Raw genomic sequence first — 15,000 nt, 5'->3', positions numbered from 1 at the left:
CTCTGACTGTACACACTGTTGAGCACAATGGATGCATGAGACCATGGCTCTGTGTGTGTGTGTGTGTGTGTGTGTGTGTGTGTGTGCTGAGATAGGATAAAGGCCAGCCCTCACACTTCGACCCAACACTGACTAGTGTCTCTCGACTCCATTACCACATAACGTGACTCACCACAAAGCCTTTACTTCTCTTCACACTGCATCACCACTCAGCACAGGGCACAAAGAGCCAAACCAGTCAGTACCTAAAAGTCTCCAGTCCAGTCCCTGAATAGGCCTCCAGTATTCACTGACTTCATTCTCAGTAAGAGACATTTGCTTTTCTGGTTTTTCTCTCCGAGACACGAGACCTGTCTTTGTGTCATTTACACTGTTTCTGCTTAGTGTTATATTTATACAGCACCCAGAGCCCGGGGGTGTTAGTCCAAAGCAGGTCTGAGTAAAGGGGTGAAGGTGTTGTCAACACCAGCTCTGAGCATTCTGGGTAAAAAAAAAAAAAAAAGTGTTGTTTTCCTGGGCTTTGAGGAGCATCTTCCCAGCAGGTTACTGGTTTAGCCTGACAGCTGCCAACAGGCCTGGGATACAGATGCCAGGCTGTCTCAGCTATTTTAAGCATCCGTTTGAGGGAGACTTTTTTTTTTTTTTTTTTTATATCCCGCTCCCCCTCGTGTGTCTGTTTCTATCAGTGTCTTTGTCCTGCCAACGAACTTGACAAACAGTTCAACTTAAACTCACACATACAGCCTCCGTTATGGATGGACTGGCTAGCCCTGCTGAACACTGGCTGTCTCCAAACCTGCACACTTTCACTATGAGATGTCTCTGGATCACGCAGCCCATAAACACCATCTGCCAAATGCACATCTTCATTTTGGAAGTGTTTAATGTGGTGTTTTCTTGTTGTTGTGCGTATATAACTATTGTAAAGCTGTCTACTGCTGTATATTGGAAGAAACTTGGAATGGAAAATGGACCTTTGGCTTGTTAACACAGAGGTGCTGTAATTTAGTAAACTGCAGATGTGAGAGCTTACACACTCCTGTTTGTTCAGCTGCTCACCAACATGCAACAAACAATTCCACCAGTGACAAAATGTTGTTTGTGTAGTTATGTAACTCAAAATCTTCTTTAGGTGTGAGGGATTGCGTATCGTGGCATGGCATGTGGTTTAGTGTTGATAACTGTGACCACAAAACCCAGCCACGCCCACCTACAACACTGAATACGTGCAGTGTTTTGGCTCTCGTCCCCAAGCTTTGAGCCGAATTGGTCCTCCTCACCTCTGCTACTGAATAGGTGAATAGGTGAAAAGGACCAAACCCAGACTGCTGAAATGCAGGTTTGCTGAAACTCGAACGTCGATCTACATTCCTTCCGAAGACTTGAGTTGCATAAAATAATAGTGAGCTGGCACGAACAGATCCACAGAAGCAGGAAGAGAACACATGTAAATAAATAATAATAAAAAAAAAAAAAAATCCCATTTGAAGTTTCCTGTTGGCCTCATTGGTTTGGACTGGCATGCCCAGGACTCTCAAAACAGGGCCCCTCTCCTCCTGTTCTCCTGTTCTCTGTGTATCCACTCGTCATCTTTTATACGCGGGCTATGAATAGTACCTCTCTCTCTCTCTCTGCCTGCCCTGCCAGCTCCCTGCGCTGTGTCTCTTTCCATTAAGTCCTCCGCTGAGAGCGTGCCGCTGCTGGTTTGATGTTGGCCGGAGCAGATGCTGCTGGTGCTCCAGTAGCAGCTGTGTCTTCCAGGTCTCTGCCTACACTTAGCTACGTTTGCCTTCGTGTGCGCCTTTTCGCTCACGCCGGACGCGGCCGCGTTAATGAAATGCGTCGGTTTTGAGGCGTTCGTTCACTCCTTGAATTTTTATTTATGCAAACTGTATCGTCTTTCTTTTTCTTTTTTTTCTTTTTTTTGGGGGGGGGCCCGTTTTAAACTTTTAATGCTTGTGATTTTGTAACTTGGTTTTACTATCCAATTTGATACTCCAAATATAAAAGACTTAAAAAAGAGAATCTGAATTGTTCTTTTAAATGTTAACTCTCTCATTAATGTGCTCATTTTTGACTGCTTGGTTTTTGAGAGATCAGTCATGTCGTAGTATTCCTTAAAGCTGTTTAAAACTAACGAGTGAGAGTTGTGCTTTCCCTTTGAGAAGGAAAGACCTGCTCCCTAAGACCTGACCTCTGGCCCCAGTGAGAATCCTCTAAACACAGTCAGAGCCGTGATGGAGGCGGGGCGGGGGGGGGGGGGGGGTGTCATCTGAAGTTTTGAAGCTCTGTTACTCATGCCCTTACTGCAGTCGTGCCTGCTGGTCCCATAGTGATGATGTCATATGTTTTGCATGACCTTCAGATGGCCTCACTGCCGCTCTCCCGTTTGTGTAACAGGCACATCTTCAGCCTGTGAGTCGTCCTTACAAAACCCCCGCTTAGAACTGAGTCAGTGGCTCGGGGCGAAATCGTACCGCGACACACAAAATCCGGTTGAGGTTTTTAAATGAGACATCGTTGAAGTGGTGCAGAACTGTTGCCAAAAAGGGAAAGTGGTGTGTGATGAGTTTGCGGGGACCTAGTGATTTTAGAGGAGTGAAAATTAGTGTTATAATACAGGGAGGGCAGTTACACACTAAGGCTAATCTGTGTATTATGGGCCTGTGATACTGAGCTGTGCTGAAAAGATATGTAGACACAGAGAACATAATCACATTCCCAGGTTCCTGTCGGCTCCTTCATCATCACACGGGGTCTCACCGGGGGAAGGGCCAGAACCGGCGTGTTCCGTGGGTCACGCTGCCCATTTTAATATCACACGGAATGTTCTTCAGGTTCTCCATGGTCTTCTGTTCTGTTGTAAAGGAGAGTTTAATGTGATGATGTTTCCATGCCTTCGTGGGTTCTTTTTGCCTTGGTTTCTTTGCTATTTTTCCTCAAAGCCCCATAACATTTCAAAGTTAGGCAGATGTTAGGACAGTGTTCTGCCACTGAAGAGGAGATGTCGTGCAAAGTGAAATAGTATGGATTTTTTTTTTTCTTTTTCTTTTTAGCAATGAGGAGATTCTGCTGCTGTCTTTGCCTTGCCCGGGGATTAGAGAGCTGATGTAAATGCTTCCTCTCCACTGTTGTACCATATGATTCCTAAAGCTGAGAGTCTGAGGTCTGGAGGTTACGGAAGGACATTCCAGTGCTCCCGCATTGCAGTTTCTCTCTCTCTCTCTCTCGTTCAGTGTCTCTCTCTGGCTTTTTTTTAAAGTGGTGTATGTTTAGAAAGCGTAAGAGCGCATGTTGACAGAGCCTGAGTCCCTGGTCAGACTTTATGTAAACTCAGGAGTAATTATGATTGTAAAGGCCTGCCCTCTGCTCCTAGCTCACATCTGATTAGGAAAACACCGCGGAAATGCCACAGGCTCACGGAGAGAAACTCCTCTGCTCTTCCAGTATGACAGCTTCTATACTCTCTGCTGTTTCTATATTTCTATTTTTTTTTTTTTTTTCATGGATGCCAGCATGCTTAGTCATCACTGAACAACTCTAATCTTACCCTTTTCTTTTTGCACCAGAGTAAGCGAAAGACATCCCATGGCAAATATTTGAAAGTTTGTTGACGTATCTTCGTCATGTGTCTTTTGCTCTCTTGACACTGAGTCGCCTGTGGCCTACTGATGTTCCGTTAGACCAGGGGTCTCAAACTCCGGTCCTGGAGGGCTGGGGTCCTGCTGTTTTTTCTTGTAGATCAACTAAATAGAATCTCTGATTGGCTGAAGAGTGTCCACATCTGTTTTCAAGGTGAAAATCAACAGGTAACTAAGAGGTGAAAACAAAAATCAGCAGGACCCCGGCCCTCCAGGACCGGAGTTTGAGACCCCTGCGTTAGACTGTCCTCGTTCTGATGATGATGATGATAACTTGCTTCGGCCCATCCCTTGTTTGCACTCCCCTGTCAAGTGGGCGCACACTTTGCATCTTTACAGTTGAGTTCTGTGTCACGTCGAGAGAAAGAGGCGGTAGTCTATGGCCCTGAGCTGTTGGACAAGGATAGAGTTGTTGCCTTACCTTCATTCTGAGAGAGGCCCTTTGCCCCCTAGTATCGGGCTAATGTGCTCTTAGCCTCTCCAGCATAAAATACCACGGCTTGCTTTGACAGGGCTAGCTTTAGCTGCGTTAGCTTAGCCACACCACCCAAACGTTTGTGACCGGCTCGACAAGCTCAGAGCGCTGCTGGCATGTTGGCACTTGTCGCCAATCTACTAGTCGCAGAGTCGCATGTCACGAATGGTAACCTCACTAACAAGTCGTCACTGATTAGCATTTTACTTTTCGTTCAGCTACAATCAGCAGCATGCTAATCACATTGCGCGCTGCACGTGGGTGGCCCGTGACACATGGTTAGCATGCTAATCAGAGAGAAAGTAAAAACTGGGTGTAATCAGAGGCGTTGCCAGGAGACGTCTTAACTACATGTTAATTGGTACGTGTTCAGACTCCACTTTCTCCTACCCCTCCATTTCTGCTGACAAGGTCACAGGCTGGGGGGGGGGCGGGGGGGGGTGAACTGGGAGCGTTGGTGGACGGAGGGATATGTTAATTGTGGCCTCCGAGGCATTGCTGGAGGTATCGATTCGCCCGGTCCCAGTTAGGGCTGGGTTTGAGAAGGGAAAGGTGAACTGACGAGAATTCATCACTCCTGTCAAACTGTAGGAATCTGCATGGTGTTTGGAGGCGTGTGTGTGTGTGTGTGTGTGTGAATCTATTCTCGACCAGGGTGGTGGTTAACCGCGTCTCCCAAGTCAAATGACTGTGCTGTTCTCGCATTTTTCCCCGATGTGAATTCATCGCATGTTTGTTTTATTGCATGACCACACATTTTTCCTGCTCTATATAAACCCATTAAACAGCGTTCTAGACAGATGTAGTGTTTACTTACAACTCCCTACAGAAGAGTGAATGGAAGACCAGTCGTTCGGGCTGGAGGGAACTTTACCTAGCACACAGGATTAGCTGACGGGCTTTGCGCCAGTACGTCTGATTCCCTACAGACGTAGACATGTCTTTGCTAATCCTGATGTTAGTAAACGCTACTGCATGTAATGTCTGTATGAATGACTGGAAAGATAAAATAGCTTTTTTTTTTTTTATCTACCAAACATTCCTTTTTTATTACTTTTTATCGGTTTTGGAACAAAGGCACATATTGTGACCTCCTTCGAGCAATGTGGGCGCCCAGCATAGCCCCGATCTTGACTGTTCACGCCACACGTAATGCCATGATGTCACAAACAAGCCTCTATCCCCATCACTCTCTCTCTCAGTGCTTAGCTCATGTCTCACAACACGTCATGTCGCCCCCTGCTGGCAGGCTTGCATCACTGCATGTCCAATAGACTTAAACTCCCCTTGTGTCAGTAATGGGATGAGTTATTGTGAGACTCCTTTTGTGTCAGTAATGGGATGAGTTACTCTAAGCATGAGTTGATGCTTCATCCCAGAAGTGGAACGTAGCAGCCAATCAAAGCTGAACCTTGCATTCAAAGTAGTGGGCGTGGCTGAACTTTACGAGAATCGGGAACTGAAGTCTCATTGCAGGAACTTTTGCAGTGGTGGTTACCTCTGGTGAGGACCGTGACTTCACCCAGCAGATCACTCATCGCCTCGCTTTCATTTGAATTTCCCTCAGTCCGGCCAGAGTGCCGCTCCAGAGTGCTGGGGTCTTCAGTGGGTCTGCTGGGGTCTTCAGTGGGTCTGCTGGGGTCTTCAGTGAGTCTGCTGGGGTCTTCAGTGGGTCTGCTGGGGTCTTCAGTGGGTCTGCATGGGGGTTTTTTTGCATGGATGAAGGGCAGTGCATTTCAGCTCTAGCAGAGTAAGGGTGATACTGTCAGTGGAAACCAGAGGGGGAGGAGAGGGCAGGGTGGGAGGGGCAGGGCAGTCACTGGACTCAAGTTCTCTGGAATTCTGGAATTTGAAATGAACAAGAGATGAAAGGCTGTGTTGCAGCACCCTTGATTTATGAAGCTGAGGGTACTGTTCAGGCCTCAGTCACGGCCTGTGTGTGCGTGCGTGCGTGCGTGTGTGTTCAGTATTGTTGCTGCACTTGGACTTCTCACATTCTTTCTCGCTTTCTTTGCGGGATCTGGGTTTCAGAGTCACAGATATAGCTGTAGGCCTGGAGTCTTGCCTGTGAGTAAGACATTCCTCCCCCCGCCCTCCGGCCCCGGGCCAGCCTTCTCACCCCCACCCCTCTCCTCAGGGTCAAGGCTGCGCCTCTGTTAATATGGGAGAGAATCCTTCAGATGCGTTTCAGGTGCAGGGCTGTGCTGAGAGACTGCGTCTGTGTGGACATATTAAAAACAAACCCAAATCCGAACCCTCGCTGTGGATTACAGCTGGGACGAATCAGCGCCGTTGTGTATCGCATCTGAACTCCTCAACAGTGGGGGGGGTGCTCTTCGTTTGAGCAGTTAGAGAGATCAGTCCTCAGAACAGGATATAATGTCCTGTCTCTTTTACTTCTTTTTCCCTCTCTCTCTCTCCCTCTGACACACGCACACACACACACGCACACACACACACACACACACACTCTTTCCCTCTCTTGCAGCACAGGCAGGAAACAGCTCTCTGTGCTTTGAGGAAACACACGTTGACCAGCCTAACACCCATTGTTCTCGTTGCCACGATATTAGTCATTTGTCTCTGTGTTTGTGGTTACACCCACTCAGCCCTCCTTCTTCTCCCTTTTTATCAGGAGTTTCAGAGTTAAGTGCTGAACTTATCCGTCTGGTTTCAGAGTTAAGTGCTGAACTTATCCGTCTGGTTCGGTGTGGGAAGAACCTGTTACAGCCTCCCTCTCGTTGGAAAGACAAGTTTCCCCCGTATCCTGTAAGCATGCGCCGGGCGGGCCGATTGGGTGGAACTGATACAGAAAGACTACTTTGCATTCGTTCAAGCGGGTAGAACTGCAGGCCCCGTCTAACTGATCTGTATCAAAGACCGTCTGTCTCGCTCACTTGGGGGCATGTGAGCTGGCGTATGTGTTCGGGCGTGGCCGGAAACACTAGGCGAAATAAATCGTGATTGTATTGTTGTAGTGGCGTATGTCATTACAGCTGACACGGGCCTAAACAGGAGGCTCAAGCTCACATTGCATAGATACCATCCCACCTCACTCAAGGAATAAGAGAGAGGTTTTGCTCTGTCACTGTGGTGAGACAAAAGAGAGACTGACTTCTCTCTCTCTCTCTCTCTCTCTCTCTCTCTTTCTCCTCGTGCTCATGGTGCTTGAGCTTACTGAGGAACTCGAGCCTCAGGGACACACTCCACTTTCCATGTTCCAGAAAAGACCCCCTTTCCATACTCAAATATCAGCTCTAGCCGCAGGTTGTGAACTCAGCACGGAGGCACAATGGAGTCGCTCTGTGTGCATGTGTGTGTGTGTGTGTGTGTGTGTGTGTGTGTGTGTGTGTGCAAGCAGAGCATGTGGCTCAGACAACTCAGACATTTGATCAAAAAGAGTACCGTGTGACTTTTATTTATTTATTTATTTTTACATGGCGTTTCATCCTAAAGCATTAAATAACACACCGAGTGCTTGGGTGGAAAGCATCTCCACTCAGGGCCACGCCTGTTGTCTGCCATGTGGGTGGGTGGGAATTACAGAACAGCCTGATGATGATCTACGTTGGGCAGGGGGAAAGAAAGGGGGTGGGGGGGCAAAATGGAGAAAAGCAAGGAAGATATTTCTGACTCATCTCTCTGTTGTTTTTCTTTCTCTCTCTCTCTCTCTCTCTCTCTCTCCAGGACTTGGAGTTCCATGGAGTCATGCGTTTCTACTTCCAGGACCGAGTGGCGGGAAACTTCGCCACCAAATGCATCCGCGTGTCCAGCACAGCCACCACGCAGGACGTCATCGAGACGCTGGCCGAGAAGTTCCGACCCGACATGAGGATGCTCTCCTCTCCCAAATACTCCCTCTATGAGGTCCACGTCAGCGGGGGTGAGTACCGGCTGCCGCGGGCACAGCTGCGCTCTGGACTCAGTCGGTCACTGTGCAGGATTCAGTAGATCTTTTTTTTTTTTTTTTTGTAAATTATTATTATTTGTTTGGACGTTTGAGGTGTTAATGCATCCACACAGTGCCAGCTGATTCCTGCAGGAATGTTTGTGTCCGCTCTGGGGAAGACTAAGTTAACCAGGGAGCGTGAGGTGTGTAAACCTGCTCTGAGTTCATAGAGAGTTCATATTGTAACTATGGACGCAAAGCTGTTAAAGGCGTAGGATAAATGACAGTGCTGGACTTCAGACCTGTTGTCCTATCAGTGTATTGACAGACAGATTTTTGTTTTGATTTGAATCTGATTTAAAGTAGTCTAACTGTTTAGTGAATGTGGATAGGCACAGGCATATAAAGGGGGAATGACTGGTTTGGTGTGATTTATGTATCCTATGAGAGAGGGGCAGGTCAAGTCTAATCCACAAGGCTTTAGAATCCTGTCATTTTTTTGGAACTCACTGCATGGGCAGAGTCTGATGTCTACCTGAGAAACAGCTGTCTACATTCCTTAGCCAATCAGAGACATTCTTCAGCCAGTCAGCAATATTTAAGGCCTTGAGAAGGATCTGTGATGTTCTTAGACCATACCTCAGAGTCAGAGATGTTTTTAGACCAGGCTATAGAGTCAGAGCAGGGCGAGAGATTCCATGACCTGAGTGAGAGAGTACACAGGGATCCCAGCTGCGTGTCTGACACTCACACAGAGAAGGGTTAACTCTTGCGCTCCCCCTCTCCGGCAGAAGAACGGAAGCTGGACCTGGACGAGAAGCCCCTGGTGGTGCAGCTGAACTGGAACAAAGACGACAGAGAGGGTCGCTTCGTCCTGAAGAACGAGAACGACATCGTCCCAAAGGTCAGAGACACAGACTTTCAATATCGTGCTCCAGTGTGCGAACCCGAAATCTTCTCTAAAGACACAATGAGTTCCTGCTGAATAGTTTGTGTTCTGTGGTTAAAGTGATGTTACTGAGGGCAGTATGTTTTGGGTTTTTTTGTTTTTGTCTTTATTGCGGGATTCGGGTTTTCTGGGGATTCTTGGGGTTGCTGAAGATTAACTGTCTGACTTTGGGAGTGGAAGTTTGTAGTTTGAAGTGCCTTCTTAAAATCACCATACACATCCCCACACTGCTGCACTCTCCAGAGGCCTAAGTAAAAGGCCTGGCTTGTGTATGTGTGTGTGTACGTCTTTGTGTGTTTGGACGGATGGCTGAGTTTTGACCTGCTGGAGAATTACTGCCTGCACCCAGGGAGCAGTAAAAAGCTCCCACCATACTCATGCCTACACACACACACACACACACACACACACACACACGCGCAAATACACACTGTTATCTCACTTAGCAAGCAAGAGTTCTGTCTGTCACCCATGTGTTCCTAGTGGGAGAGCCAGACGTCAGTGGGCTCTTCATTTCCTCCGTTAGCAGGAGCAGTAACACTGTTCACTCACTCCCTGTCAGTCCTCCTGCAGGAGCAGTCTGCTCCACTTACTGTGCCAGTGTGATATCACTCCCTAAAGCACCGTTAAAACCAGAGAGGGAGTGTCGCTGGGAGTGTGTGTGTGTGTGTGTGTGTGTGTGCATGTATGTGCATACAAGGGTGCACGTGTGTGTGTGCGTGCACATGCGCATTTCAGAGAGAGTGATAATATTAGATCACTGCACATCTTAAACATCCAAAGGGCTGATGAACCCCGGCAGTGCAGGGGTATTTGGACAGTATGGTATGTTTTTTTTTTTTTTTTAAACATAAAAATCTTCTCTGTGGGGGGCTGACATTAAGGCTTTGACATTTTTATTCTTTCTACTGAATTTCACTCCGCTTAAGATAAGATCAATTTGGATCTTAATTAAGGAAATTTTGGGGTTTGGTAAGAACTTGTTGTGACAGGGGAAGGCTTGTGAAGGAGGAAGCATTCATTGCATTGCAGTGATTCTGGTTAATGCCTTTTCCTGAGGAAGGGTCATTGTATCTTTACCTTGAACACATTTTCAGCTGAGATGGGCTCTCAACCTTATGTCCAGCTCAACTTGGTAAAGTGTCTCTAGACCCCTCTGCCCTCTGGCCTTAGTGAGCTGCCTCTGCATCTCCACTCTTTCATCACTCATTCTCTCTCCCCCCCCCCCCCCCCCTCTCTCTCTCTCTCTCTCTCTTTCTCCTTCCTGTAGAAGACACAGAGCAACGGGCCTGAGAAAGAGAAGGAGGGGGTGATCCAGAACTTCAAAAGGACTCTGTCCAAAAAAGAGAAGAAGAAAGAGAAGAAGCGAGAGAAAGAGGCGTTTGGGCGCATCCCAGATGGAGATGATCAGGGCCTGAGCAGAGAAGACGGGTAAGGACAGCCTGCTCTGTTCACCTTCATACAGACTTAATATAGACTACACAACAGCTTCATACAGACTACACAGCAGCTTCATACACACTACACAGCAGCTTCATCCAGACTACACAACAGCTTCATCCAGACTACACAACAGCTTCATACAGACTTAATATAGAGTACACAACAGCTTCATACACACTACACAACAGCTTCATACACACTACACAACAGCTTCATACAGACTTAATATAGAGTACACAACAGCTTCATACACACTACACAACAGCTTCATACACACTTAATATAGAGTACACACCAGCTTCATACACACTACACAACAGCTTCATACACACTACACAACAGCTTCATATAGACTACACAGCAGCTTCATATAGACTTCATACACACTACACAACATCTTCATACAGACTACACAACAGCTTCATACAGACTACACAGCAGCTTCATATAGACTTCATACAGACTACACAGCAGCTTCATACAGACTACACAGCAGCTTCATACAGACTACACAGCAGCTTCATATAGACTTCATACAGACTACACAACAGCTTCATACAGACTACACAGCAGCTTCATATAGAGTTCATACAGACTACACAGCAGCTTCATACAGACTACACAACAGCTTCATACAGACTACACAACAGCTTCATACAGACTACACAACAGCTTCATGCAGACTACCAGCAGCTTCATATAGACTTCATACACACTACACAGCAGCTTCATACACACTACACAGCAGCTTCATACACACTACACAGCAGCTTCATACAGACTACACAGCAGCTTCATATAGACTACACAGCAGCTTCATATAGACTTCATACACACTGCACAACAGCTTCATACAGACTACACAGCAGCTTCATATAGACTTCATATAGACTACACAACAGCTTCATATAGACTACACAACTGCTTCATATAGACTTCATACAGACTACACAACAGCTTCATACAGACTACACAGCAGCTTCATATAGACTTCATACACACTACACAACAGCTTCATATAGAATACACAACTGCTTCAAATAGACTTCATACACACTACACAACAGCTTCATACAGACTACACAATAGCTTCATACAGACTTCATACAGACTACACAACAGCTTCATATAGACTACACAACAACTTCTTATAGACTTTATGTAGACTGCACAACAACTTCATATAGAATTTATGTAGACTGCACAGCAACTTCGTATAGACTTAATATAGACTACACAATGACTTCATATAGACCTTATGTAGGCTACACAATGACTTCATATGGTCTGTGCTGCAGGAGTGATCTTATTAGAGAATTCCCACACGGCCTAAATCATAAGAGATTTAAATCACAGCTGGGTCTGCACTCTTTAACAGCCTCAGAGTGTAGAATGGCTGGGTTCCTTTTTTAGGTCAGTTACAGATTAATCCACAGAATATGGAAGCTATTGTTAAGGCTGAGAGAAACTGCTCTGCCCTCTGTGTGTGTATGTGTGTGTATGTGTGTGTATGTATGTGTGTGTGTGTGTGTGTGTGTGTATGTGTGTATGTGTATGTGTGTGTGTGTGTGTGTGTGTGTAGGGGAAATGGGACAGTAATGCTTCAGTAACTAATACATGAGGTGTATGAGCAACACACAGAGTTTAAAGTGAAAAGGAAATGACTTCACCACAGCCTCACTCAAGCGGTCATCTGTAGTCAGATCTTCTGTCTGCCTGTCTCTCTCTCTCTCTCTCTCTCTCTCACCGTAATTCTCTCTCCCTCTCCCTCTCTCCCTGTCCCTCTGTGTAACAGAGAGAACTCCAGACTGGCGGCTGAGGTGTATAAGGACATGCCGGAGACGAGCTTCACGCGGACCATCTCTAACCCAGAGGTGGTGATGAAGAGGAGACGACAGCAGAAACTGGAGAAGAGGATGCAAGAGTTCCGCAGCGGGGACGGCAGGCCGGATTCCGGTCAGTCTCCCACACACACAAACACACACGCGTGCACGCACGCGCGCACACACACACACACACACACACACACACCCTTAGCTTTGGTCATTGAAGTAGATCTCCCCTCATAAATGTCTGTCTGTATTGATTAAATCAGTGGTTGCCTTGGAAACATGATAGATGAGTGGGTGATTGCTTTGACTGTGTGTGTGTATTATGTTTAGTTTTCCATTCTGTGTTCTGTATCACTTCAAGTATATGCTCGATCAGCAGTGCACATACACGGGCAGACTGTGATTTAACCCACACATTTACACACACACACACACACACACACACACACACACACACACACACACACACCACACACACACACACACACTCCCTCACATATATAGATGCACATACATACTCACAATGTCAGCACACACACACACACACTTATACACGTACACATATGTGTGTGTGGCTTATATAGGCAGGGTCTTGTAATAGGCTTTGTGAGTTGGTGTGTTTGTCCTGACCAGACCCAGATGAGGCCAGGTCCAGGTTTATGTAATTCTCACTGTTAAACCCTAAAGCTGCAGACAGGGTTTATGTCTGACCAAAACCCTACAGCTCCCACGCGCGCACACACGCACGCACACACACACGCACACACACGCACACACACACACACGAACACACACACGAACACACACACACACGCACACACACACGAACACACACACACACACGTTAAATCCCCTCCCTCCCCACGTTACTCATCAAAAATTCTCCTCTTCCAGCGCAGTGCAGTGTGAACTGGGGAGAGCAACTTAACCACCCACGTGTGTGTGTGTGTCTGTCTGTGTGTCTGTCTGTGTGTCTGTGTGTGTGTATGTGTGTATGTGTGTATGTGTGTATGTGTGTATGTGTGTCTGTGTGTGTGTGTGTATGTGTGTCTGTGTGTGTGTGTGTCTGTGTGTCTGTGTGTGTGTCTGTGTGTGTGTCTGTGTGTGTGTGTGTGTGTGTCTGTGTGTGTGTGTGCGCTATGGCTGCACTGGGGCGTGTGAGGGCCTGAAGAGAATGTGCAGAGGTTTTTTCTTTCCCAGTTTAACAGACATTGTGATTATTACTCAGTCAAGGGGTTGAGCTTAATAACAGGTGTGTGTGTGTGTGTGTCTTCGTGTCTCTTCGTCTGTGTGTCTGTGTGTATGTGAGAGAGAAAAAGAGAGAGAGAGTGATGTTTGCATGTGTTTGTGTGTTAGAGAGAGAGTTTGTGGTTGGGGTGTGTGTTGGTGTGTGAGAGAGAGAGTTTGTGGTGGGGGTGTGTGTTGGTGTGTGAGAGAGAGAGTTTGTGGTGGGGGTGTGTGTTGGTGTGTGAGAGAGAGAGTTTGTGGTGGGGGTGTGTGCTGGTGTGTGAGAGAGAGTGTGTGGTGGGGGTGTGTGTTGGTGTGTGAGAGAGAGAGTTTGTGGTTGGGGTGTGTGAGAGAGAGAGTTTGTGGTGGGGGTGTGTGTTGGTGTGTGAGGGAGAGAGTTTGTGGTGGGGGTGTGTGCTGGTGTGAGAGAGAGAGTTTGTGGTGGGGGTGTGTGTTGATGTATGAGAGAGAGAGTTTGTGGTGGGGGTGTGTGCTGGTGTGTGACAGAGAGAGTTTGTGGTGGGGGTGTGTGTGTGTGTTAGAGAGAGAATTTGTGGTGGGTGTGTGTGTGTGTGTGTGTTAGAGAGAGTTTGTGGTTTGAGTGTGTAGATGTGAGATGTGCGTAGAGATTGTTTGACTGTTGCCTCTGGCATTTAACAGTTTTATTTTTATATTTTTACTGCCTCCCTGTCTTCCTCCTCTCTTCTCTCCCTCTCTTCCTCGTGCCCTCTCTCTCTCTCTCTCCCTGTCTCTCTCTCCCCCTGTCACTCTCTCTCTGTCTCTCTCTCTCTCTCTCTCTCTCTCTCTCTCTCTCTCCTTCTCTCCCTGTCTCTGTGTCAGGGGGGACTTTGAGGATTTATGCTGACAGTCTGAAGCCTAACATCCCCTATAAGACCATACTGCTGTCCACCACAGACACGGCGGACTTTGCCGTGGCTGAGGCTCTGGAGAAGTACGGGCTGGAGAAGGAGAACCCCAGAGAGTACTGCATTGCCCGGGTGAGCTCCTGGCCCACGGAACCGGGCCTCCTGCCGGGTTTCGCTGCATTAATTCTGCCATACGCCTAGGAATAAACAACTACACACAGAGTGAAGGAAGCTGGTCATCTTACAGAGCAAAGAGAGTTTAACACACCCCTCCACCCCTCACCCGTCCCCCGGCCCGCCCCAGTTTAATGTTATGTAGGTTTGCTGCTTTACAGAACCTGTGTGTTGAGTTGTCAGACCGACTGAGAAGTCTGTAAACACTGTGCATTAAAGTTGTAGTTTTTGTGCAGTGTTTCCTTTAATTACATTTTCTGAAAGTAATGCAATGATCCCAGTACTAGAATGAATAGGCTTTAAACATCTGCTGACTCTCCTTTGTCTGCATCTGTCAGCAGTGTGCCATAGCTGGAGTTTGTTTGCGTACAGATGTGTGTGTGTGTGTCTCTGTGTGTGTGTTTCACTAAAGCTGATTGGACGTTTCCACGGTTACTGGCTCCCTGTGCCATGCCCTGGACAAATCCTCCATATTTCATGGGGCTTTTTGGGGACTTTGCGGGG

At 47.1% G+C, this 15,000-nt stretch overlaps 1 protein-coding gene across 8 annotated transcripts in view; it reads left to right on the top strand.

The window, feature by feature from the left end:
- The window catches only part of afdna (afadin, adherens junction formation factor a), a 99,612-nt gene that overhangs the window by 32,020 nt on the left and 52,592 nt on the right, over nucleotides 1-15,000 (top strand). For 5 of the 8 annotated variants that reach the window (XM_030771342.1, XM_030771346.1, XM_030771343.1 and 2 more), the window contains exons 2-6: nucleotides 7,804-7,999; nucleotides 8,797-8,909; nucleotides 10,225-10,385; nucleotides 12,193-12,353; nucleotides 14,297-14,454. In XM_030771342.1, coding sequence (XP_030627202.1) covers nucleotides 7,804-7,999; nucleotides 8,797-8,909; nucleotides 10,225-10,385; nucleotides 12,193-12,353; nucleotides 14,297-14,454 — 789 coding nt within the window. The remainder of the gene's footprint in view (nucleotides 1-7,803; nucleotides 8,000-8,796; nucleotides 8,910-10,224; nucleotides 10,386-12,192; nucleotides 12,354-14,296; nucleotides 14,455-15,000) is intronic. The other 3 variants (XM_030771341.1, XM_030771347.1, XM_030771345.1) reach the window with 1 other exon arrangement.

This window comes from Chanos chanos, chromosome 4 (assembly GCF_902362185.1).
Source record: "Chanos chanos chromosome 4, fChaCha1.1, whole genome shotgun sequence".
Classification (NCBI taxonomy): domain Eukaryota; kingdom Metazoa; phylum Chordata; class Actinopteri; order Gonorynchiformes; family Chanidae; genus Chanos; species Chanos chanos.
The sequence above is the reverse complement of the archived record's forward strand: the minus strand, read 5'-3'. Positions and strand labels throughout refer to the sequence as shown.